The sequence below is a fragment of the Rhinolophus sinicus genome, linkage group LG13 (genome assembly GCF_036562045.2).
Source record: "Rhinolophus sinicus isolate RSC01 linkage group LG13, ASM3656204v1, whole genome shotgun sequence".
Classification (NCBI taxonomy): Eukaryota; Metazoa; Chordata; class Mammalia; order Chiroptera; family Rhinolophidae; genus Rhinolophus; species Rhinolophus sinicus.
Genome location: NC_133762.1, coordinates 34,782,186 through 34,803,747, shown reverse-complemented (window position 1 = coordinate 34,803,747; position 21,562 = coordinate 34,782,186). Strand labels below are relative to the sequence as shown.

The 21,562-nt window shown below is 52.6% G+C and overlaps 1 protein-coding gene across 4 annotated transcripts in view; it reads left to right on the top strand.

The window, feature by feature from the left end:
• The window catches only part of SRC (SRC proto-oncogene, non-receptor tyrosine kinase), a 51,805-nt gene extending 46,549 nt beyond the window's left edge, over positions 1 to 5,256 (top strand). For 3 of the 4 annotated variants that reach the window (XM_074317270.1, XM_074317269.1, XM_074317267.1), the window contains 5 exons: positions 281 to 460; positions 1,437 to 1,513; positions 2,250 to 2,403; positions 2,565 to 2,696; positions 2,990 to 5,256. In XM_074317270.1, coding sequence (XP_074173371.1) covers positions 281 to 460; positions 1,437 to 1,513; positions 2,250 to 2,403; positions 2,565 to 2,696; positions 2,990 to 3,198 — 752 coding nt within the window. In that variant the 3' untranslated portion in view covers positions 3,199 to 5,256. The remainder of the gene's footprint in view (positions 1 to 280; positions 461 to 1,436; positions 1,514 to 2,249; positions 2,404 to 2,564; positions 2,697 to 2,989) is intronic. The other variant, XM_074317268.1, reaches the window with a different exon arrangement.
• Positions 5,257 to 21,562: the final 16,306 nt, after the last annotated feature.

Below are 21,562 nucleotides of genomic sequence, written 5' to 3'. Positions count from 1 at the left end.
TTTTTGGGACATTCCCAATAATCATAGTCCTAATAACAACTACGATTTCTTGAGCATGTGTCAGAGACTCAGCCTTGTAACAGCCCTGTAAAGAGTGTCGTGTCCTTGTGTCCATTTTACAGATGGGAGCGCTGAGGCTTAGAAAGGGCCTGGGCCTTGGCTGGGCTTATCACATGGCTAGGGAGGCCAGGGCTGAAATTGGTACCCAGATAGATCCCGGGTCCCTGTGGGATGGGAATGGGGAGCCTCCACTGAGGCAGCCTGCATCTTCCCTATCCAGGAACCTGGAACGGCACCACCAGGGTAGCCATCAAAACTCTGAAGCCGGGCACAATGTCTCCAGAGGCTTTCCTGCAGGAGGCCCAGGTCATGAAGAAACTGAGGCACGAGAAGCTGGTGCAGCTGTACGCCGTGGTGTCTGAGGAGCCCATCTACATTGTCACAGAGTACATGAGCAAGGGTGAGGCCTGGTGGGCAGCACCAAGATGCGGCCAGCCCCTTGCTGGGCCACCTCTGAACCAGGGTGTTCACCACAGGGCAGATAGGGACGTGCTTCACCCCCCCAATCTAGAATACGCCTCTTTTTTTCTTTTAATTAGTTTCTGGTGTACAAAGCAATATAATAGTTAGACATTTACACCCCTCACAAAGCAGACTATATCTCTTTAAAGGTGGAACAGAATAGAGCCAACTTCTCATATTAATGGCAAGTTAAACCAAAGGTTGCCTTCCTTTTATTTTGTTTTTAACAATTTCCCACCATGTATCGTGTCTCCCCCAGTTTGCTGGTTTTCTAAAGCCATTTGTCATTTTGGGGCCAAAAGAGAACTCCCCCAACCCTCCAGCAACATCAAGTCCCCGGCTTGACCTTTACTTAATTTTAAAATCAATTATTTTTCAAAATTCTGCTTTTTGGGGGCGTAATTTATATATGATAAAATCCACCCATTTTAAGCATCCAGTTCCATGAGTTTTAATAAATAGATACTCTGTTGATCCCTTACCACAATCAAGGCATAGAAGCTCTTCATCACCCCAGAAAGCTGCCTTGTCCCCAGTCCCAAACCCAGGCATCCACCGAGGTACTTTCTGTTATCCTAGATTTGTTTATTCTACAACTTCATTTATGCAATCTTTTATATTCGAAGTTCTTCCTGTGTGTGTATCAGTAGTTTGTTCCTTTTTTTTGCTGGGTAGTATACCAATGGATGGACCACAGTTTCTGTTCATCCAGGGGTGGATATTCTGTTATCTCCCATCCCTCTTGCCTTTTGAGTGACAAATGCTGAGTGTGACTTTGTTCAGACATGGGTTTACATAAAATCTGCAGCGGTTAATGTGAGGTGAGCCCACCCAGGCGGACAGGATCTGGGAATCACTGCTTCCTGGCTCAGGGAGGACAGAGCGGGGACTAGAGCTGCTTTCTCTCTGCCCAGGGAGTTTGCTGGACTTTCTCAAGGGGGAGACAGGCAAGTACCTGCGGCTGCCTCAGCTGGTGGACATGGCTGCTCAGGTGAGTCAGCCCCTCCTGCACCTTGGTTTCGAGCACTCAGACCCACCTGGCTCAGCCAGCTCTGGCCTCTTGAGTGGCCCCTCTAGGAAGCTTGCCTTGGTTGCCCCCACACTCACTGGTCTTGCCACATGTATTACTGGGACCACTTATAGGTGCTGTGAGTGGTGGTTCTGGGCAGAGGAAAAAACCCTTACCTGGGCATCAGGAATCACTTGCTGTGGGACCTCAGGCCTCAGTTTTCTTCTCTGTGAAGGTCATTCAGTCACTCAACAGACATGTATTAGTACTTGCTTGCTGTAGACGGTACTCAACAACCGTGTTTTCACTTGGTCCCTATAACAATCTGGGGAGGTAGGATGGCTGTTATTCTATTTGATGGATGAGAAAACTGAGCCTCAGAAAGGGGACTTAGGACAGCAGGCAGGACCTGGCACCGCTTCTCTGGGGCATCTGGGCCTCTTTTTTATGGTCATCCCACTTCCCTGACTGTATCTTGTCTTGTGCTTCCCCTTTGCCATTTGTTCTTTGTGCTGTGTTCCCTCCTACTGAGTGCTGGTCCTACTTTTTGTGCCAATAGTTTTTATTGTAAACTGACTTCACTTGCTTGAAGAACTGGGAAGGGCAGGGCGTTTGGTTGGCTCTCCATCCTGGGATCACCCCACCCTCGGGCATGTGCCCTATGACCTGGGAAGGGCATGAGGTGGCCCCTGAGCCAGGCTTGTGGTTTTGCCTGCAGATCGCCTCAGGCATGGCATACGTGGAGCGGATGAACTATGTCCACCGGGACCTCCGTGCTGCCAACATCCTGGTTGGAGAGAACCTCGTGTGCAAAGTGGCCGACTTCGGGCTGGCTCGGCTCATTGAAGACAACGAGTACACAGCCCGGCAAGGTGGGCAGGGTCCAGGCAGGTGCCGTATGACCTTGGAAAGTCATGCGCCTTGTCTGACCCTCAGTTTCCTCGTCTGTCAAGTGGGCATGAGAAGGTTGCCTATCTGGCAGAGCGGTCATGACATTCTGTTGAGCATCCCCTGACCTCTCTTGCTTCTGCAGGTGCCAAATTTCCCATCAAGTGGACGGCTCCAGAAGCCGCCCTCTATGGCCGGTTCACCATCAAGTCGGATGTGTGGTCCTTTGGGATCCTGCTGACAGAGCTCACGACAAAGGGACGGGTGCCCTACCCTGGTAAGAGGGCACCCCATGGCCCATCTTTGGTTTCTGAACCACTCTGCCCTGCTGACCTTGGACAAGCCACACCCCCTCCCAGGCCTCAGTTTCCCCATCTGTATAGAAAAGAGGTTGAACATCTGATCTTAGGCTCCCTCTCTCTGGTCAGGGCTTCCAGACTTGGGGAGGGGCTTATCCATGGTCACACCTACCCTGTCCTAGGTGGGGAGCCCTCGTTGTTATCCCCATCAACTTGCCCCCAACCCCACTTTCCTTCCCAGAGCCAGCCTCACTCCTCCCTCTGCCCACAGGGATGGTAAACCGAGAAGTGCTGGATCAGGTGGAGCGGGGCTACCGGATGCCCTGCCCGCCTGAGTGTCCCGAGTCCCTGCATGACCTCATGTGCCAGTGCTGGCGGAAGGAGCCAGAGGAACGGCCTACCTTTGAATACCTACAGGCCTTCCTGGAGGACTATTTCACATCCACCGAGCCCCAGTACCAGCCTGGAGAGAATCTATAGGGAGCAGGCTACAGGGCCAGACTGGCTTCTCGGCTTGGCTCTGGGGCGAGGTGGCTCCTGATGTGGGGTCCTGCCTGCCTCTGCCTGCCCACCGGTGATCCTCTGTGGGGCTGAATTGCCAGTGACGAGGCCCCTCCCTCTTTAGTGGCACGGACGGGCTTGGGCCCTAGGGCAGCCCTGAGGGCGGGGTCCAAGGCTGACAGAGTGACTGCGTCCTGGCTCCCAATCCAGCCACATGCCTCCTCTCTGTACCCCTCCTGGAGCTCTGCGTGACTTGACAGGAGGAACTGGGAAGAAGGACTGGGGCTAAGGGCTCCCTTTTCCCAGCCTCAATCTATTCAACCTACATTGGCCCCTTCCCACTTCTGCGCCGCCCAGGTCTGTCTCCAGAGCTGGCCAAAGAGCCTTTCCAAAGAGGAGTGATGGGCCCTTGGCCGGTGGCCTGCCGGCCACCCTGCCCCTTGCCGTCCATTTCTGAATCACCTGTTGGTGGAGGCCATGAGGTCCAGACCCATCTGCCATGGCTCCTAGGCTTTCAGCCTGAGGCCTAGACTGACGTGATCATGGTGGGTGGGGTGGGCACCCCCCTCAAACCCTGCCCTTCTTAGACCTGAGGGACCCTTAGAGATCATCAATTTTTTTGTCCCCATATTACCCATGGGGAAACTGAGTCTGGAGAGGTGTTGTGACTTGCCCAAGGCCACAGAGTAGTTCAGGGTTGAGGTGGGATCAGAACTCGGTGCTCCCTCTGTTTTCCTCAGGAACCAACAAGATTGTCCTCAGAGGCATCGTGGACAGACTGGCAGCCCAGGGGACATGGGGCCTGAGGATGGGTTAGAGATAGCAGAGAGTCCTGCTGCTGTTTTCCGCTCAGTGGGACTGTTGTGGGGGGAGAGAGTGGAGGTGGATGTGGGGCTGAGCTAGGAATGAGGGGTGAAGGGGCAGATATAGAGACACAGATTTCAATCAGAATGTGGGTGGGTTTTGACTTTCAGGGCTAGCCAACCATGAAAGGGAGTGAGCTCCCAAGTTCTGGAGGGAATCAAGCAGAAATAGAAGATCCAAGTGGTTGGGAGGCTCTGGTCCTGGCCTCGGAAGAGAACCCTAGGTCCTCCTTTGCCCGGTTTGTCCTGTGTCATTTCAATGCCTGGCCCCTGCTCTCCTCTCCATGTTGGCAACCCTTAACTCATAGTAGGGAAAGGAACGCCTAGGCTGGGGTGGGAGGAGATGAGGGAGTCCAGTGCCACCCACCGGCACTGGCTCTATGACCTGGGGTGGCCCTTGCTTCCTGTCTGGGATGCAGTGTCTGCCTCCATGTGTGGCCAGGGCCTCTGTAATTACTCCACTCCTGTCCAGACCCTGTGGCCTGGCATTACACAGGCAGCCCCACCCAGGGCATCAGGGGACTGTTTTGGCCCTAGCTCTGCTGTTCAGCCTTAGGGTATGTGGTGGCTTCTCCCTGGGCCTCAGGGTGCCCCTCTTCAAAGGGGTGGCTGACAGTTTGGGGTGTCTCGCCAAGGGCCCTGTGTGTGTATGTGTATGTGTGCACGTGTATATTCCTCCATGTGTGTCCATATTTAACATGTAAAAATGCCCTTTGCTCTGTCCCCTCGATACATTGTACATTTCACTCACAGCCCCCATCATAGCAATAACATTCCTGCTGCCAGGGATTCTCGAGCCAGCCAGGCCCTGCCAGCGGGGAAGGAGGCCAAGCGGTGCCTGCCTATGAAATTTCAACTTTTCTTTTCATACATGTTTATTACCCAAGTCTTCTCCTGTCCGTCTCCGTCAAATCTGGGCTCGCTCACCACAGCGTGCTCTCAAATCCCCTTCCCACTGCCCAAGGCCCTTTGTATAAGGTGCCCTAATACTGTCATTTTTAAAAACAACTGTGTTTTGTAGATTTCAGATGACTATGCAGAGGCCTAGGGGACGCCTGGCTCTGGGCAGGGCCTGGGGTTCTGCATTCACGGCCCAGGCTTGGCGGGGGTGGGGGTATCCAGAATTGGTTGTACATACTTTGCATATTGTCTGATTAAACACAAACAGACCTCAGAGTTCGGCCAGTGGTTTATTGAGCATCTACTGTGTGCTGGAGAGTGACGGGGTGAGGGCAGAGGTGAGGACAGACTGATCAGAGGAGCCTTTGGGCAGCCAACACTAGTGGCTGAAGGGCTTCAGGCCGGGGCGTGGCGTGATCAGATTGGAGACGGCCCCTTCAAAATGTGACTGTGTGTGCACATTTGCCCCTACATTTAGGGAGTGAGCACGTCTGGCAGAAGAAGCCTTGCCTGTGTCTGAGATGCACCAGGTAAAGCCCAGGACTCCCAATATGTGAGCAGTTCAGGGCTCCGATGCCCTGGGTGGATGGTGGCGGTTGACACTCTGGGTGCTGAGTGGCACTGTCAGGCTTGTGTGGGGTTGTGGATGAGCTCACGGGGTGATGTAGCTGTGTGTGTGACATCTGTGTGTTTCTTAGGAGTGCTGTGCTGGGCGGGAGGTGGGGCTGGATCAAGACAAGTCCTGGATGCTCTGGAGAAAAATCCCAGACCCTTCCTCTCCTGCCTTTTCCCTGACCACCAACCAATGGACGCAACCTGGGAAGTTAGTTCATTTGCAACAGCCTGTCCATACAAAGAAATTTATATTGCATCAGATCACACACCGATCCGTGAGTCACCTCTGGCCATAATACTTTAATTAAAAACAAACTTCCAAATTGGTATATTACGCTGTTCAGTATTATTTTCACAAGTGTGAGACCCAGGGGTGTGTGGATGTCTGGGGAGCACGAATAGCAGCTCCCAAGGAGCGCGGGTGTAAGTTGGTGGCGTGGTCTTCTGTTTGCTCATGTGTGTGCCTTTGTGTTCACGTGGGTGTATGTGGGCCTGTTTGCCCATGGCTCTGGGTGTCTGTATACGCACGTATCCAAGTAGTGTGCTAGCCTGCAGGGCCCTGCGTTGTGTGTGGAACTGGGTATTAAAGGGGTATGACGTGAGTGGGTCTTTAACTGTTGTGTGTGCACGGATTTGTGTCTATTGCATGGACACAAATCCTGGTCGTTGGAGCCTGAACCTGTGGGCTTCTGGGCCGTGGGCACCGGTGTGGGTTCTGATGTGGGTTCCGATGTGGGTTCCGATGTGGGCAGCGTGTGTCCGTCCGGATCAATGTGGGTTCGGAGCACACACACAGCCCCAGCGGCTCCCGGCTCAGCCTGCACACAGCTCCTGGGGCTCAGGGACAGGAGTGAGCCAGCTGTCCAAGCCCACCGCGGATGCACCCCAGACCCGGGGGTATGGGGGGGAGGGGGCGGGGAGCTGGGAACAAAGCGCTAGCTGGCCCAGCAGGTCCCTGCAGTCCGCAGTCCTCAGGGCTCCCGGGAGAGGCCCCGTCCCCCTTTTCTCTCCTCTATCTCGTGGTGTCTTTCTCTGTGTCTCTGGATGCCCCTCTCCAGTCATTGTGTCTCTTTGTCTCTCTGTGCCTATCCAGCTCTCTACCATCTTCTCTGTCTGTCTGGCTCTGGCTCTCTGCCTTGACAATTTTTTTTTGAGTTTCTTTCTGTTCCCTGCCCTAACCCTTCTTCCCCGCACTTCTTGTTCTTTCTCTGTCTCTGTGTGCTTCTGCTTTTCTGTCTGTGTTTCTATATGTGTCTCTGTTTCTCACAATTAGTTTCTTTTTCTCTGTGCCTCGCTGCTGCCTCTATTTCTATTCTCTCTCTCTCTCTCTCTCTCTCTCTCTCTCTCTCTCTCTCTCTCAGATTTTCTTCCTTATCAATCTCCCCACGCCTCTGGCTCTTCCCCAGGCCCCCTCACACCTCCATGGCTTTGCCCCAGCTGTTTCCACTACTGGAATGCCCTTTCTTTCCGCAACCTGACAAACTCCTATTCATCCTTCAAAACACATCTCAGAGGCCACAAACTGCCTCTGGGAACTTTCTCTGACCTCCTGGAACTTGCAGGGTTGTTGTGGCAATTCATGCAGTTCACCCTCTAGAACAAGAGGTTGAGGGATTGGGGAAATTCTCTCTGATGCACCCAGATCTGGCCACATGGGTGATGTGTGGTCAGGCAAGGAATGTGGAAAGCCTACCTCTTGCGTCCCCTTCCTTCTCTGGTTTTGACTCTCTTACTCTGGTCCTCTGTTCAGTTTGCTTTTGCTCGATTCTTTGTGAGAGAGAGTGGAGGGGCGAGAGACATCCATTCTGCAGGGACCACCGTCTCCTGACCCCTCTGCCCGCTCTTCCTCCTGCAGTCCTGTCCAGTTTCCAGCCTACTTCAGGGTATTGGAGACCCTAGGAATCCTGTGTCCCCCTCCTCCTGCTCTTCCTGGTTTCAGTGTTTTTTTTCTTACTCCGCATGCATTTTTTTTCTTTTTGAGAAAAATACACAAAAAATATTACACACACGAAAAAATTACACACACACACGCACACACACATGCACATACAGGATGCCAAAGAATGTATACACATTTTAAGAAAGGAAAAAACTGTATTAAAATTGTAATACTCAACATACACCGATAACAAAAGATGAATATAAGTCACGTGTATACATTTTTTTAGCACCCCCTATATATATATATATATATATATATATTTATATATATATATATATATATATATATATATATATACACACATATATGTATATATATATATACTATATATATATATATATATATATATATATATATGGACTATATATATATATATATATATGGACTATATATATATATATATTATATATATATATATATATATATATAATATATATATATATATATATATATATATATATAGGTATATATATATATATATATATATATATATATATATATATTTATATATTCCTTATAGCAGAGTAGGAAAGATACAGAAAAGACCATAATTTCTGCCCCCTACCCCATCCCTCCACCTGGGGAGGATGCGGCATGTTTCTGGGGGTATGTGAATCTGGGCTTGTCACCTGCTCTCTGCCTGTCAGTCTCTGTGTCCCCTTGTCTCTGTTGCTCCATCCTCTGGCCCCCATTTACTGGCTCTCACTCTGGGCCATTGGTCTAGTCATTCTTTCCCTCATTCATGTGTAAAACTCGTATTGAAGATTTCCCCTGGGCCCAGTGCTGCCGTGGGCCTGTGTGGATGTGTGAGCACACACGCTTGCCTGTGTATCTGTGTCAAGCCCTCTTGTCCCGGTCTGTCTGTATTTCTCAGCCCCCTCCCTGCCTCCCTCCCTGCACAATTTCATTGAGCTCCCTTCTACCATTGGACTTCTAATGTGTACGGCGTGTGCAGTATGTGTTGAATGTATGCGTGTGAGCAGTGTGGGTGTGCGGTGTGCCGTGTGCAATGTGCTTGGTATGCAGTGTGCTGTGTGTTGTGTGCAGTGTGTCATGTGTGTTGTGTATAGTGTGCTGTGTGTGGTGTGCCGTGTACCGTGTATGCGGCACGAGCACGTCCCTGCTCTCCCCACCTTCCAGGTTGCAGCCCCTGCTGCCGTCTGTGTCTTCCTTTATCGTCTGCTCCTTTCACCCTCTTCCTCTCTCCCTCATAAATTCTGCCCCAGACACACACATACACACACGTCTCACACATGGTCTGTGGTCTGCATTTTCTTTCATCTCTGTCTTCTTTTCCCATTTGTCTATTGGGGGCTCCAAAGAGCTGTGGTCTGCAGAGAGAAAAGCAGAGACAGAAACCCAGACAGAGATGGAACAACCAGGGAAAGGGGCACAGATGGGGATTGGCATGGGGTGGGGAAGGGACCTGGAGATGGAGCTCTGTGCATCTGTCTGTCATCTGTCCCACTCTTTCTCTCCCCAGCCCTCTTCTCCCTGGGGTTTTCCCATGCCGTGCCCAGACCTGTGCCACTTTCCTCAGAGGGTGACCCATGGGACCTCAGGCCTGTGTCCCTGGCTGAGCTCTGCCTGTGCGTCCGTCTGTCTGTCTGCCTCTGCCCGCCCCCCACCTTCCCCTTGCTGTGGTCTCGTTAGATGTCCATCTCTTGCTTTGCGCATCCCCAGGGTGGAATGTGTGTGGGTCCATGTGTCTGTGTGTCTGTGGCTGGATCTCAGTGCCCGTGGGTCTGTCTTTCTCTACCTCACACGTCCATCTCCTTGCAGCTTTATTAAATATCCTTCTTCTTTCCCTTCTTCCTTTTCTTGCCGCCCTCTGGCTGTCTGTGCATCTGTGTACGTGAGTGTCTGCACGTGAACCTCTCGCCCATCCCCTTTCCCCTTCTCCGGGGCTCCTGGAACTTGATCCCTGGGGTGGTTTTCTGCTCAGTACCCATCCTGGTTCCTATGTTCCCTCCAGCCTCAGCCTCCAGGCCTCCCTCCTGGATGGCTTTCCTGGGGACTGTCCCCTCGACACCTCACCCTCAGTCCCCTAAAACAACTCAGCTCCTGTCCTTACCGCTCACCATTCAGTGGCCAGCGCTGGGCCACACGCCATGGGAGGCACAGCCATCACTCACCCACACTCTGCCATGGCCTTTTATTTCCTCCTTCCACCTCTGGTCCTGCTCACAATCTTTTGTCTCTGGTACAGGAAGTCTCATCACTCTTACCTGCCATTCCAGGCCTTTCTAGGCTGTCTCAAGCTGCCCATAGCACTCCGACTGCAAGCTTTGCCCAAACTGCTCCTTCCACCTGATGAGTCTTTCCTTCAACCTGGAAATCCCACCTCCTCTGGGAAGGCTTCCTGATTGCCCCTTCCCTGGGTTCCCTTGGCTCTGGCACTCCCTGTATTAGGATCTGTCCTAAACTTGGCCTTGAGTTTCCCATCCCAAGCTGGGCACCCAGCCAGGGCCCAGTTATAACTTTTGTGGGCCCTACTTAACTTTGCCTTCATGCACCCCTTTCTCCATAAACAGTATTAAAATTATATTTTATGACAATATTGGTATAAAGTAGAATATTTTAATATATATGAAAACATTTTTTTTGAGCTAAAAGTTTATTTTTCTTCTGATTTGGAAAGAAATTAAAACATTTTCGTGGGCCCCTAAAAGTAATGTGGGCTCTAGATTTGCTGAGCGCCTCCTATGTGGCAAATGCTGTTCCTGGCAGGCCGTGTCCTAGACGCCTCTGTCCTCTCTGTATCTTTCTTCTCCTCCATTCTGCCCTCTGTGGTTTGCCCTTGACTTCTGCGTGAGTGCATTAAAGCCAGAAAATATGTGTGCCACCCATTTCCCCACCATCTCTGTCTCTCTCTGTCCACCTCTCTCACCCTATCAGGTTTGTGTCTTTTTCTGGGTTCCCGGTTCATTCATTCATTCCCCCCACAAACACGTGTGGCCCTGGTGTCTGGGTGTCTGCCAGGGGGCAGGGGTCTGGCTTCCCACCGTCTCCTATGCCTTCCAGGCTCCCAAATCCTCAGGCTTGTTGAATTTCCAGTGTGGGCTGTGCTCCCTGTAGCCCCCTCCCCTTGCCATGGGCTGGCGGGTGGGTTTTTCCTTTCAGTCTCTCAACTCTTCAGGCTTTTCATAAAATACTGGCCATGGTGCAGCTGTTCTTGCCGTGTGTGTGTGTGTGTGTGTGTGTGTGTGTCACTCATCACTCACGCACTGCCCAGCCGGCTCCCAGTACTCTCCCCCGCCCCACCCCCGCCCCGGGCTTCCATCTTGATGATTCCAGATGTGCCGCCTCCGTTGTCTTCCTGTTCCCCTTCAGGTCTCGCTCTTCCTTCCTGCGCCCTCACCTTGTAGCCTCTACTTTTTCATTCCACGTGTATCCTTGATGCTCTCCAACTTTGCTTTCACTCAGTGTGTCAGCAGTCATCCACTCACGGATTCATTCATTCGTTCTTTTAACAGGTTTCCACTGAGCACCTAGGGGCTAGGGGTTCCGGGGTGAGGAAACCCTGCTGGGGAGCCACCCTGGACAAGGCACTTACTGTCTAGAAAGACAGATGAGCAGAACAGATGCAGAGAGCCTGTGGTCCCAGGGGTGTAAAAACGGGGTCCCAAGCTCCCCTAAGAAGGTGGAGCTGAGGGAGAATTGAGGGTGAGTAGAAGTAACAGGGGAACAAGCGGGAGGCACCCCAGGCAGAAGAACAGCCGTGCAAAGGCCAGGAGGTGGGAACTGGGCAGAGCCAGGGTGGGATTCCCACCGTCATCACATCCTCTTTCTCTGCCTCCCCTTTTCTGGCGGGTGTGATTGCGTAACAGAACGAAAGCAAGGGAGACAGACAGACATACAGACAGACACCGAGAGAGGGCGAGAGAGGCTCATAGAAGTCTCCTGCCTTTCCTGTGTTTCCCTCCCATCTCTCGCCTCCCCTCTTCTCTCTGGGGCTGATCTAAATCTTGTCTTTCTCTAAGCTTCCTGCATGTGTTTATGGGTGCATGTGTGTGTGTGGTATATGTATGGTGTGTGCGGCTTGCGTGTGGTGCGTGGTATATAGTGTGTGGTGTGTATGCGGCATGTGTGTGGTATACAGTGTGTTGTGCGTGGTATATGTGGTGGTGTGTGTGGTGTGTATGGTTTGTGGTATATGTGGTGTGGTGTGGTGTGTGTGTGTGTGTGTGTGGTACGTGTGTGGCATGTGTCCCTTGCTGACTCTCTTTCTGAATCAAGCATAGGCTGTGCTGAGGGCCCCTCCCTTCCATTCAGGCATCTTTCTTTCTTTTGCTTGTTCTGTATGAAAATCCTAATTGAGCCATTCTTCAGAGGCAGCCCCGGGTGGCATGGGGCATCTGTCTTTCTCTTCCTCCTTCATTCAGTCTCCGTCTCGGGTTTTCTCTTTCCAAACCCCTCTCGCAGGGTTGCTGCGTAGACGTCTCTTGGATTTCTCTGTCTGTCACCTCTCCACCTCCCCTCCTCATCGTCTTTCTCCTTTTCTCTCTCTTTGTTCTCCTGTCTTTCTTTGTCTGTTTCTGTGTTTGTCTTTCTCTTTTTGTTTCGTACTTTCTTTGTCTCTCTGTCTCTGCCTCTCACTTTTAGCTTAACTCTGTGTGTTACCCGCATTCATTAGTATTTTTCCGTTAGGATGTGACTGCACAGTCATATGTGCGTGTGTGTGTGTGAGTGTGTGTCCATGTGTATCTCTGTCCCACAGCATGTCCCCAATTTGTTTACTCACACCCTCCCCAACACTTGTACAGGGCCTGTCAGGCATGTGCCTGTGTGTGGCCGAGTGGGGGGTCTGGCTCCCCTGAGCCTTGACCCTCCCAGTCTGCTGGCTTGTTGGATTTCCAGTGGGCAGCTGCCGCCCCCTTGCTCCACTTTGGGGCTCACTGCTACGGGCGGGGGGTGTTTTGTTTCCTTTCACTCCCTTGACTCTTCCTAGAATACTCATGAAGGAGCAGCTGTTCCTGCCGTCTGGTCTGTGGTGTGTGTGTGTGTGTGTATGTATGTGTGACACAGAGAGACAGGAACGGATAGAGTAGTCCCCTGCCCAGCCCCCCTCTCTGCAGGATTCTCTGCTTTTGTATTCATTCTGTGAGTCACTTGCTTTTGTCCCTCCGTTCAATCAACACCCCTTGAGTCTCTCCTGTGTGCTGGGGTGTGAGGGTGTGTGTGTGTGTGTGTGTGACTGCCTCTCCCTCCTTCCTGCCTGTTGCTGGCCTGTCTCAAAGGCAGTTCTGAAACCTGCCCTGGCTCTGTGGCGTTCCCAGAGAGAGGTGGTGTGTATGTGTGTGAATCAGTGTGTGGCAAGCTGTCAGTGTGTCATTTCTGCCATTTTAACTAATCCTCTGCTCCCATTCTGGGAGCAATTTCCTTTTGGTCAACACATGTTGAACACCTCCCATGAGTGTGTGTGTGTGTGTGTGTGTGTGTGTGTGTGTGTGCCTTCCTATGTCCCTGTCTGACGCATATATCTTTTTCTTCCCTTTCTTATCCTCTTTCTCTCGTTTAAAAAATTGAGTTATAACTTACATACCACAGAATGCACAAATCTTAAGAGAAAAATCTTGATGAATTTTACATGTGTTTACACGTTTGGATCCACCTCCGGGGGTAAGAAACATCCTAGCCCCCACCCCACCCCCACACACACCTTCCTTCTTGCTCATGACCACCCCCACCCCCCACTGCTGACCTGACTCCATTACTATTTCCTCTCATTGTTTTAAATCCAAAACTCAACAGGGTCTTTTTTTTTTTTTTTTTATTTTACTCACTGTGTATACATGTCACTGTCTGTCTGTCTGTCTTGAAACTTTCTCATTTTTTTCCCTTCTGGGAGTTTCTCATCTTTGTGTCTTCATTCAATCAACGATTATTGAATACCTCCTAAGATGGGCTGGATGTGTCTCTAATCCTCTCTCTTCCTCTCTCTCTCCCTCCCCAGGCCACTTTTCTCCCGCTCCCCGTGCGTGGTCTCCAAGTCATTATTGAATGCTGCCTCTATTCTGTGAATCACTGCTGGAGAGAGAGACAGACAGACAGACAGGCAGGCAGACAGACAGAAGTGTGTGTGTGTGTGTGTGCGTGTGTGTGTGTGTGTGTGTGTGTGTGTCCCTCGCCCACCACCTCCTCCTTGCTTCCTGCTTCCCTCTTTCTCTCTCCCATTCATCCCGCTCTTGGGGGCCCCATCTAGATTTTTCCAGGTGAGACTGGCTCTGTTTCTTCCTCTCTTTCCCTGGCTCCTCTTTCCTTTCCCTGCTGTCTCTGAGGGGCTGTGAGAGCTGTCTCTTACTGTGTGTATGTGTGGGGGGAGCAGGCCTGTCCACCTCAGCTACAGCTTTGGCCTGGCCCTTCTCTTCCTGCCCTCGCATCTCCCCATCTCCTTTCTCAAACTCGCTTTGCTCTGCAGACATCCCGTTGCCCTTGGGGGTCTCTAGCTGGGATCTTGGAGCTGAACCCTAGACCTGTCCACACACCAAGGTTCATCTCTCCTCCTGCAGAACCACCTCCCACTTCAGGGCCTCACCTGTCCTTTCCCCTCCCCATCCCAGGGCTGTCTTCCCATCCAGACCTCCCTCTTACTCCCTGTTTGGCTGTCTATTGGTCTTGACCCACTGAAACGGCTCTGACCATGGCCTTTGACCTTCTTGCAAACGTGGAGTCTGACTCTGTAGACACGTCCATTCCTCGAGCCTTGGTGATACCCTTCCCTTGACTCTCGCTCTCCCTCCCAATGGCCCTTCTCAGCCCTTCTCTCATCTCCCTTCCCACCGAACCTGGAGACCTTGCCCACCCTGGGCCTCACCCCTCCCTTTGTGTAGATCACCCCGGTCTGCAGATCTCCCTTTGTAACCCCCTCCCGGGCATTTCATAGACGCCACTGTCCACTTGGCACCAGGGCAGACCCCCAGCCTCCCCTGCCCCTACTTGCCTACGTCCTGTTCAGCCCAGCACCCTGCCTTGGTTTGGGCCTCGTCTTCCTTTCTCTGTCCCCTCACTGTCTTCAGTCCCCTCACTGTCTTCCCTGTCACTTGTCACCTGTTGCAGCGCTCCAGCCGGCAGTTGGTCTCCCAGCGTGACCCTCCCACATCAGGCAAATTTGGTTGTGCATACAGTCAACAAACAGTTGACGGAGCCCCTCTGCAGAGCCGGCCTTAGGGACACAAGCATATCTGTGGCCTGGTACCTGGGTGTGGAGCGGAGACCCCAAGCCAGGTGGGCGGGGGTGGGCACACGGCCTCATGAGCTCTTCCTCATCTTCACACCGCCCTCTGTCCTCCCATTTGTCTCCAGTGTGTGTTTTGGTCTGTCTCAGAGGAAGGGTCGGTGGCCTCTGTCCTTGTCAGGCCGTCTGAGGTCCGTCTTTCTGTCCCTGTGCACCGACGTGTGTGTCTCTGGTCTTCCTGTCTGTCTGTGTGTCTGTGGATGTGTTTGTGTGTGTGTTTGACTGTCAGGGCTTCCAGTGTCTGTATTTGTGTGCATGTGTCTGTTTGCGTGTCCATTCTGTCTGTGTGTATCTCACAGTCTGTGTGTCCTGACCTGGGTTTCTGACTGTTTCTGCTCACGTGAATGGGAAAATTGGCTGGTCTCTGTATGCGTCTTGCTGTGTGGCAGCCATCTGTCTGTCTCTCTGTGCGGCTGTCTGTCTGTGTGCAGGGATGAGTGTGTGCGGGTATGTCTGTGCATGTGGGGGGGGGCGGCCCTCCTGGCTGGGTCTCCATGTGCTGTGTGGATCACATTTTCTCTGGCTGTGTCTCCCTGAGGGTAGGGGTCTGTCTGGGTGATTTTTGTCCATGTGTCCTTCTCTCTCTGGGGCCTCTGGAGGTGTGACAGGCTCCCTGTACGCCTGCCCCCTTGCTATCCAGCTCACGTCTCTCCCTCCCCTCCTCTTCCATCTCTGATCCCCTTTCCTGGGGGCTTTGTTGGTCTGCACGTCACCATCTGTGCCTGGCGGCCTCGCAGGCCTGCGAGCAGGCAGCATGCGTCACACCTTGTACAGAGCCCTGGGTGAGACCCCTCTCCCCGCGTGGGCCCGTGTGCGTCATCTGGAGGTGTGGGGGTCTCGCCTCGCCGCTCCCACTCTCCCAGGCCTCCTCCCTCTCTCCCTCTGAGCCTTTCTCGGGCTTTCTTCTTCCTTCATGCGTCAGGCCTGCGTCTGTCAAAGCTCGTTCTTGCCCTTCCTGTTCCTTTCTGCTGCTCAGTGAGTTTGTTGGGGGAAACTTGCAGAGTTTACTCGATCTCAGTCAACAAACCCCGCAGGGCAGCAGGGCAGGGCTGGGGGTCTGACATGCCTCCTCTTTTTCTTCCGTCCCTCTGTCCCCACGAGGGTTCACCTTCCTCCAGGAGCACATTGCTGGAGAACCAAACAAGCATTTGCCACAACCTCTACAGGAGGCCCCCTGGCTTCAGATTCTGCTGCCCCCCCCACCTCCAGCCCCCTCCCGCCACTCCCTCTGCCCCAGCCACTGCGCTCAGCCTTTCCTTAAATATGACATGCTGCTGTTACCTCAGGGCCTTTGCACTTGCTGCCTCTGCTTGGGGTACTCTTTCCAGAGATTTGTGTGCTTGCTCAGCCCCTTCAGGTCCCTGCTCCGAAGGCTCCTCTTCAGAGAGACCTTCTTGACCACTTTATCTAAAATAGCATCCTCCGTCTCTCCTTACACTTGTACTGCATTCGTCTTCAGAGCACTCGTCACTCCCGGCTGTCATCTTACACAGTGATTTATTGGTTTACTTTTGGTCTCTCACACCACCTTCTCTGCCACGGTGCTGTCGGCCCCAGGAGGGCAGGGAGAGTCTGTCGGTTCAGTGCTGTGTCTCCACCTTCTAGAACACTGCCCGGAACATAGGAGGCACCCATTGCACATTCACTGACGCGTGAACCCCCTAATTTCTAAGCCCTGCCTGGCCAGGATACAGCAAAGTGCCTCTTCTTGCCCACCCAGTCCCCTTGTTCCATCCTGCCCTTCCCCCTCCGCCCGCCCCCTTAGCTAACTGGTTCCCTTCCATCTCAGCAGACTCCACTTGAGTGGCTCAGATACCTGCCTTTTCCGGGTCTCCCTGTCTCTGGTCGTACCCTATGGACGCATCCCCCACACAGCCCCAGGGACGGCTCTGCAAAGCAACGCTGGTCATATACTCTCCCACCTCACAGCTCTCCAGGCTCCTACCTCCAAAACGTTTTCAAGCCCACCTTCCTCTGTCTCCTCTCATCTTACTTCCCTGTCCCTCCCCCTTCAGCCACCCCCCCACCCAATCACCTACCTTCAAACCTCTACACCTTTGCACATGCTGGCCCCTCCACCTGGAAATCCTTTTTCTCACATGCCTGCTTGGTGATCTATTCTATTTTAATGAAAAAAAATTTTTTTATTGAGCTGAAATTCATATAACATAAAATTTAACTATTTTAAAGTGAACAATTTAGTGGCATTTAGTACATTTACAAAGTTAGGCAACGTCTATCTGGCTTCACATCGTTTTATCACCCCGAATAAAACTGCTTAGTAAGCAGTGACTTCCTATTTCCCCTCCCCGCTTCCTGTTCGGGGCAACCACCAATCTGCTTTCTGTCTCGGTGGATTTACTATCTATTCCGATTATTTCATATTGCTAGGCTTTGCGATCTTTTGAGTCTGGCTTCTTTTATTTAATGTAATGTTTATGAGGTTGATTCATGTTGTAACACGTATCAAGTCCTCGTTCCTTTTTATGGCTGAATAATATTCCATTGTATGGATAGACTAGACTTTGTCCACTATGCCTCATTTTGAGTCTCAACAGTTCCCCTGTCTTGGGAAGGCTGGACTTTCCTTTCTCTGGCCCTCTTGTTCCTGGGACAATCTGGGCCACTCTGGGCCAGCTTCATGCCCTTGTTTCCCAAACCTGCGTCTCCCTCCCTCCCTCCTGAGCTGCCCACCATGGCCACCTCTTCAATCTCACTGCCCCTTTCCCCTTTGCCAGTCCCCACCCACCCCCGGGGCCCCTTGCGCCATCCTCGATTCCCTCCAGATCACGCTTTCCAGACACCCATTCCTTCTCAAACACGCATCTGACCACATCTGTCCTACCTGCTACAGTCATGCCCTTGGCTCCTGGCCACCCCCAGGCCAAGTCTAGGTCTCAGCCCTCATCGCCTCTCAAACCTGGCCCCTCCTTCACCACCTCCCATGCCAGTGCCCACACCCCTCCCCTGGCATTCTCACCGCTCTGCCTGAAGTGCCCAGGGTCCAAGTCACCTTTCCCGACTTTCCCTGCCTGTCCCTCCCACCCCCAAGCAGAATTAGTGTCCTCCTGTGGCTTCTGGAAGGAAGGGGCTTCTGGAATCGCCCCTGCCCGCTGTGTGCTGATGGCATGTTTGTCTGTGAGCCTCTGGATCACCTGTGCCCAGGATGGTGCCTCCCTCCAGGCAGGTATGGAGAGGGGCTGGTGGGTGAGGGGCCGTGGGGCCTGGCCCCTGGGTCTCTTCCTCCTCCTCTCAGAACCTCTGGCCCTGCTTTTCTCTCGCCCAGTGTAACGGTGACTTCTGTCCCTCAGGTGTCTGTCACACCTTCTCTCTGGAGCATTAAGTGGCTTTGTCTCTCAGGGAGCATCAAGCACTTTGCCCTGTGTGTGTCTGTGTCTGTCTGTCTGCCCATCTGACTGTCCCCACCACACTACTCTTTGCTATCTCTGTGCTCCAGCTCCAGGGTCGTGGTCATTTTCCCAGCGTCACACACACACACACACACACACACACACACACACACACACACCATGAGACCAAGAACTCCCTGCCAGACCCACTCTCTGTGGGGTTCTCACTTTTGTGCTCATTCTGAGTCACCCGCATTCATCCCTCTGTTCCATCCGTGCCCCTGAGTCTCTCCTGTGCTGGGCTGTGTGCGTGTGTGACTCTCTTCCTCTGCCCCCTCCCTCTAGCTCATTCTCTCTCTGTCTCTAAGGTGAAACTGAAATCTGCCCTGGCTCTGAGAGAGACCCAGAGGGAGGGGAGTGGAGGGGGGTGGCCCCCTTTGCTCGCTGCTCCCCACTTCCCTTCCTTCTTGTGGTCTCTGTCTCGACTTCTCACCTCTCATTCTCTGTGTGTGACTCTCAGCTCTGTCTCTGACTCTCTGGGTCTCCACTCCTCTCTTCCCATCAATAACTATCCCTCTTTCCCTCTCTCCCCATCTCTGTCTCTGTCTCCATCTCTCTGCTCCTGCCACTTTCTCCCTCTTTCTCCTTCTCTTGGCCTCCCTCTCCTTCCTCCTCAATTTTTCCAGATGTGCCCATGTCTGAGTTTCATGCCACGTATTTCCCCCCCCCCCTTAGGATGTCTTCTCCCCCTTCCTCCCGGCCTCCAGTGCGTCTGTGTGTCTCCACATCTGGGTCTCTTTCTCTTCCTCTGCCTGCCCCTAACCTGCTGGCAGTCTTACTTCCAGCTGTGGCCTCACCCCCTTCTGGGCGCTGTGCTGAGGGAGCCTCACCCTGCTGTATGCGGCAGATGCCATCAAGCAAAACTCACCCTCTCCTGCAGGTCCCCAGGGCTCCTGAGTTGGGGATCCCCGTCATTCCCCTAGATGCTCAGGTCAGCCCGGCCTTCTCCCCCCAACCATTCTGAACTACCAAGAAGGGGCCTGGACTGTCCCCTAAGCAGCTCTCAATCCCCCACCCCACTCTCCCTTCTAATTAGCACCCCCCGCAGCCCCACGAAAGGAAGGACTCTCCATGGCTTCCTCTGTGCTCTCCCTGCTTCTGCTCCCATCAGGGGATCAACCGCCATCCCATTCCTCAACCTGATGACTTCCTAGTATGCAAAGAACAAAGGCACCTTCTAGAGTTTTCCAGGCTGTCACATTCCTTCCGCCCTGCCTATCCCTGCTTCTCTTGCTGTCTCTGCTCCTCTCTCTGTCTCTCTGTCTCTCTCTCTCACACATATACACACTTCTGCTTCTCCAGGCCTTTGTCCTGTGCTTGAGCTCTGCTCCTGCTCAGGAAGCAGTCCCATCCTTTCCCCGTGCCCTTTTCCCACCTGTTTGGCAAACTCCTCTTCCACCCCAGGACCCTGCTTTGAGTTCTTGGGCTCTGGGATGCTCTTCTGGGAGTCCCCACCTCTGCCCGGGCCTCTGGGTCAGCCCAGGCATACCACTCAAGATTGTAGTAGGATTGAGGGGACCAGGCCGGAGCCCCAACCTAATGCTACGGTAGAAGCCTGTACACACTAGGTGACCAATAAAAGCACCCCCAGTTTCCTTCAGGAGTTCGTTCTGCCTGCGTGAGTGGGGTGTGTTTGGAGGACTGGGGCTCTGTGACTCAGTTGGCCTACTTGCCCTGCCCCCACTTCCCCACTGAGGCCCTCCCCTCAGTCCCAGGGTCTATGGCTTGTGTGTGAGCGCGAGTGTGTCTGGTCACCTCCCCTTGTTGTTCTCTGTGACTTCATCTCCATTCACTCTCTGTACCATTTTTCGTTCTTTTTCTTTCAAAGCCCATGTTTTTTTCCTGATCCCAAAAGCAATGCATCCCTCTTCATGATTGAATATTTAGAACATACAGAGAGGCAGGGAGAGAACAACAGGCATGGCCCTGTTGGTCCTGTTTCCCAAGAGGAGGGGCCATTGCAGCATGCCAGGGAGAGGACCCCAAGCTGGATTGTTAAGTGTGTGCACGTGTGTGCATGTGCGTGCCCCTGGCAAACTCCCTACTGCCCTCCTTCTCGGTCTCGCACTCTCTGTTCCTCTCAGTCACTGACACCTTTTCTGGTTTGTGTCTGAGCCCCTCCGTCTCTGGGGGCCTATCTCTGTCTGCATGGTTCTGCTCTCACCCTGGGGGCTCCCACGCACACTCACTTGCATTCAGTCATAACACCTGTCCTGAAGACGTGAGGACAGGAGTGTGTGTCTGTGGGAGGGCCTGCCCCCTCCCGTGGCTCAGGTCTCCTTGAATTTGCCTCCGCTCTGTGAGCTCCTGGGGTGCATGTCAGGGTGTGTGTCCATGTGTCTGGCTGCCAGGACACTTATCTGTGTGTCTGTCTGCTTGCCACCTCCCTCTCTGCCGCTGTTTTGAATTGCCGTCTTGCTCTTTGCCCATCACTCTGTGTGTGTGTGTGAGTGTGTGTGAGTGTGTGTGAGTGTGTGGCCTCACTCGCTTCCTCTCTGTGGTTCCCTCACCGTTGGCACTCCCTGTCTCCATGGGTCATTCCCATTCATAAGTTCTTCTGTTCATTCAAAAAATAGAACATCAGATTTTCTAAATTGTCTGCCAGGCACACAAATTGCATTCTTACCTTTGTAATAAGAAAAACCCATTACAGTTATAACCACAACCACCGTAAGAATAATGAGGGTGTTAGAAGCCCATGGTTAGCACCACACCGAGTCCTGCGCTGTGCTAGGTCGGTGTGTCTGCCTCTCCTTTCTTGTCTTCTCCACCCGTTTCTTTCCTTGGAGATTTCTGGAATTTCCCTCTGGCTGCTCATGCTTTGAGCCTAAAGACTGGGATGGCGGGTGTGTGTTGTGTGTGGGAGTAAGTGTAAATGTGTGTAGATGTGAGTGAGTGTGTGAGCGTGTGTGTGTTAGCTTGTGTGTAGGTGTGGGGTGTGTGAGTGTGTGTGTATGTGTGTGTACGTGTGTATATGCTCACTCGCCTCCCCCACCTCTCGCTGCTCCTCTGCAGCTTTGGCAGGCTTTGTTCCCTCTCTGTGGACGTTTTCTTTCTTTTAGAAATGACATTCATTGTTTTCCTTGGGTTTCAGAAGTAATATGTGTTTATTGCCTAGAAGGTAGAAAATACCAGAAAGAATGTGCAGAAGAGTATAAAATAAAAATCCCCTGTAATCCCACTTCGCAGAGAGAAAGGAGCCGCTGTTAACATTTGGGGGTCTTTTAAAAATCTTTTCCTTGTATCCGTGAACCTTTTCTCTCTGTGTGCCTTTCTCTGCAGATCTAATTTCACTCGATCCTCACGTACTCCTTCCTTCAAAAGCATTTGGGGTCTGCACTTGGGGCAGTCCGTGTGTCTTTGTCAGCCCCATCCG